The 3,842-nt window shown below is 39.6% G+C and overlaps 1 protein-coding gene across 1 annotated transcript; it reads left to right on the top strand.

The window, feature by feature from the left end:
- The first annotated feature begins 287 nt into the window (after nt 1-287).
- On the top strand, nt 288-3,842 carry LOC147568549 (cation/H(+) antiporter 15-like). Its single transcript, XM_086654962.1, has 3 exons — nt 288-752; nt 966-1,973; nt 2,520-3,842. The coding sequence occupies exons 1-3, from the start codon at nt 555-557 to the stop codon at nt 3,651-3,653; spliced, it is 2,340 nt and encodes a 779-aa protein (XP_086511088.1). The 5' UTR covers nt 288-554; the 3' UTR covers nt 3,654-3,842.

Genomic DNA, 3,842 nt, shown 5'->3' with positions numbered 1-3,842 from the left:
TTATAGACGAAGGTTATCTAAACATGTGTTACGATGTTATAAGATTAAACCACATATAGACTTGACTAGGCGGATGATGTATGAAAAGTAGCACCTCAAAACCCGAGGTCGGCCTAGTTACTCATTGTTGTCAGGTTGGACCTGCCGCTGGGTCGCCAGTGTCCACAAACTCTAATGTATGCCGGTGCCTGTGACGGATTTCGGGTTCTTTTATATTTTTGCCAGCTCTATCTATGATCTTCTATATTTTACCACTAGATAATCACATTGCATATTCATTTTTTGCCAACCCGGATCTGTCGTGTGTACGTAATGGTGCGGTGGTCAAAGGGGTAAGCGGGGTGGTATAGACCACAACAGCATACCCAGATAAAAAGGAGGACAGGAGAGGAGAGAGAGACTATTTTAGAAAGAAAAAAAATCAGAGGAGAGAGAAAAACAGAGGAAGAGAGAGAAATATACAGAGGAAGAGATAGAGAAAAACATAGAAGAAGAGAGAGAAAAACATAGAAGAAGAGGGTAAGAGAAGAAAGAAATTATAGAGAGAGATAAGAATGGCAGCATTATTTGGAGATCCAATATGCGTAAAGCCAAATACTATATCTTCAGTGGGTATTTTCTTTCAGGGAAGAAAAATGGGTTCTTTCCCTGTCCTCGCTGTGCAATTGGTTTTACTTTCCACTGTTCCCCGATTTATTCATCATTTACTTTTGAAGCGTTATGGTCAACCTTTATTCGTTTCCCAATTAATAGTAAGTTCCCTCTCACCCTCATTTTATTTCATCTGGACGATCCTTCTGTTTTTTTCGTTTAACGTAGAATTGTATTCAAGAATTACAGACATTGTTTTACGTATAACAAAATGTGATACCAACGATAGATCATTTCAACTTTCTGCTTTTTACGTCGTACCGGGGATGATATGATAGATTACTAATGGTTGTCATTTCATGTGTGACATGCAGGGAGGCATATTATGTGGTCAATTAACTTTACTCAAAAAGGGTAGATATAGACATTTATTTTTCCCTGGTCAATATAGAGAGACATTGGAAACCCTAGCTCAATTCAGCTCATTGTTCTACTTGTTCAAAGTTGGGGTGAAAACAGATCCAACTATTATAAGTAGAGCAGGAAGAAGGCCTTTTGTCATTGGTAGTTTTTGTTTCCTAACATCTTTTGCATCAGGATTTTTCACTTTGAGATTTATATCTAATTGGGTTACATGGGATTACCCTAATCACCAAACAACAAGAATAATCCTTGTTAGTAGTATGACTTCATTCCCAGTCATTTCAATCTATCTTTCCGATCTTAATATACTTAATTCCGATATCGGTCACTTAGCTTCAGCTTCATCTATGGTTAGTGATATATGTCAAGTCATGGGTTACGCCTTCTTTGTCTTGGCCAAACAAATATTGCATCGAACCGAGGATGCAAACGCTATATTAATACCGATCCTACCCTTTCTGATATTTATTGGATTTGTTGTTCGTCCCCTTGCGGTATGGGTAGTGAAACGAACACCAGAAGGAGAAGAAGTAAGGGAGATTTATCTTCTTGGTATGTTTATAATTGTTCTTTTGAGTGGGTTCACTTTTCAGATGATGGGCCTACCTTGTTTGCTAGGTGCTTTTGTTTTAGGGTTAGCTATACCAGAAGGACCTCCCTTGGGATCAATCATTGTTGATAAGCTTGAGTATCTCGTAACTCTTTTATTCATGCCTCTTCTTATTGGAATTACTTGCATGAAGTCTGGTGGAATTGATTTAACTCAGCAGGAAGGTCTGTGCCTTGTAATCACTGAAGTGGCTCTGGTTCTTGCGTGTTGCGTCGGAAAGATTGTCGGAGCAGTCTTTCCGTGCATGTACTATGGAGTGCCCATTCGAGATTCCTGGTTGCTTGGACTTGTCATGAACATGAGAGGCATCGTTGAGATTTCTGTTGTTAATGCTTGGATGGACTCGAATGTACGTACATAACTATACTAACTTATTAACCATGCATGCAGTTCATTTTTTCCTCAAGAGGTTCATGTTGTGACTGTGGTCTTCGACCAATCTCACCCCCAAAAACTAGCTCAGGAGGTGACGCTTTTCCTCATACTTGTGACCACCACCCCCTTCAACAACTAATGTGGGATCCGAACTTCAAATATTAACTCCTAAGCCCTAAACCTCTTAGAGATAATGGCTTACTCGATCGAATTGAACCAGGTAGGGATGAATAAATTAGAATATTGTTGCAGTAGAGACAGGAAACCTGATAAGGGTGAGAATAGTCCCGCGCGTGGATTTGGAACCCCTATCACGCATGGACCTAACTCTGATACCATGTTAAATTTTGTGCTCATCTGACTCAAAGATAATTGATATAATTGATAATGAATAAGGATGACCTAGATATTACATTCATGGTTACTAGATCACCCTTCTCCAATGTGGGATTAATAACTATGTGTATGGTGTATTATTACTTATGATCCTTACTAACTCTGTGTGTGTGTTGTTGTGCAGAGCTTGGATGCCTCTGTAAATACAGTCTATCTTCTCACGATATTGATGATAGTATCAATTACAACACCTGTAGCGAGGCACCTATATGATCCTTCAACGAGATACTTGGCCTACAAAAGAAAATCATTTTCGTACTCTCAACGAGAACTGCAGGATTTTCGTGTACTTGCCTGCATTCGGAATGAAGATGATGTCCCACCTGTTATCCGTCTTCTTGAAGCCACCACCCCTACCAAAATCCACCCTCTTACCCTTACCGTTCTCCACCTTGTTGAGCTTGTTGGCCGTGCTTCTCCTATCCTCGTAGCTCATCCATCCCATCCAAAACGTTCCTCAAATCCAAACAAAAGCGAACGGATTACTAACGCTTTTAGAATTTTCGAACAGCAAAATCATGGCGTTGTTTCTTTCAAGACCTATTCGACAATATGTCCTTATGTTACCATGCACGAAGACATATGTTCGGTTTCCCTTGAGAGGAAGGTATCCCTTATTATCTTCCCCTTTCCGAAGCAACGAGGAAGTGATGATCCCAGTAGGAAAGCTTCAAATCGTTCTATGAAATCCTTACTCCAAAATCTCTTAGATACTGCTCCTTGCTCATTAGGAATCCTCGTTGATTCTGCTCAACTTTGTCTAACTACGTCAATAACAACTTATACGATATACCGTGTTGGTGTTCTCTTCTTGGGAGGTCCTGATGATAGGGAAGCACTAGCTTATGCTATGAGTATGATTCGTCATCCGTCCATTTATGGTACAGTTACTCGGTTTGTTGCTTCTTCAAACAGCGCGGATGGAATTGATAATGCTAACGTTCAAAGAGAAAAACTACTCGACGATGAACTGCTGTACTATTATAGGGATAAGGCAATGGATATGGAAAGATTGGATTATCAAGAAGTAGAAGTGAAAGATGGGGTGGAAACAGTTAGGGTAATTCGTTCAATTTCGGGGGATTATGATTTAATGATGGTAGGGAGACGACAATGTACTGATTCAAATGTCATGGCTGGGCTGTCCGACGAATGGAGTGAGTATGTAGAGCTAGGTATTATTGGAGATTTGCTCGCTTCTTCTGATTTAGGGGAGAAAGGATCAGTCTTGGTTTTACAAGGACTCTCTGATCAATAGGACAATTTCTCCGTATAATCGAAGTACATAGTATAGTTTTGTATATGCGTCATGAAAACGTACATGTTAATAGAGATATACTAAAATTGTTGAAGAATAATCCCACATCGGCTGAGAATACTCATCACTAATGTTGTAATCCGTTTTCATGCATATTGTACCTAACAAGATTTTTTTTCGATCTGTAAA

Source organism: Eschscholzia californica, unplaced genomic scaffold, assembly GCF_041429995.1.
Source record: "Eschscholzia californica isolate CP2 unplaced genomic scaffold, dmEscCali1.0.p SCAF_1, whole genome shotgun sequence".
NCBI lineage: Eukaryota > Viridiplantae > Streptophyta > Magnoliopsida > Ranunculales > Papaveraceae > Eschscholzia > Eschscholzia californica.
The sequence above is the reverse complement of the archived record's forward strand: the minus strand, read 5'-3'. Positions and strand labels throughout refer to the sequence as shown.

Bases quoted from the DNA above. Each gene is read 5' to 3' on its own strand.
- LOC147568549 (XM_086654962.1), top strand. From the start codon at position 555: ATGGCAGCATTATTTGGAGATCCAATATGCGTAAAGCCAAATACTATA. The intron at 753-965 runs GTAAGTTCCCTC...TGTGACATGCAG, and splicing joins TATTCGTTTCCCAATTAATA to GGAGGCATATTATGTGGTCA. The intron at 1,974-2,519 runs GTACGTACATAA...GTTGTTGTGCAG, and splicing joins ATGCTTGGATGGACTCGAAT to AGCTTGGATGCCTCTGTAAA.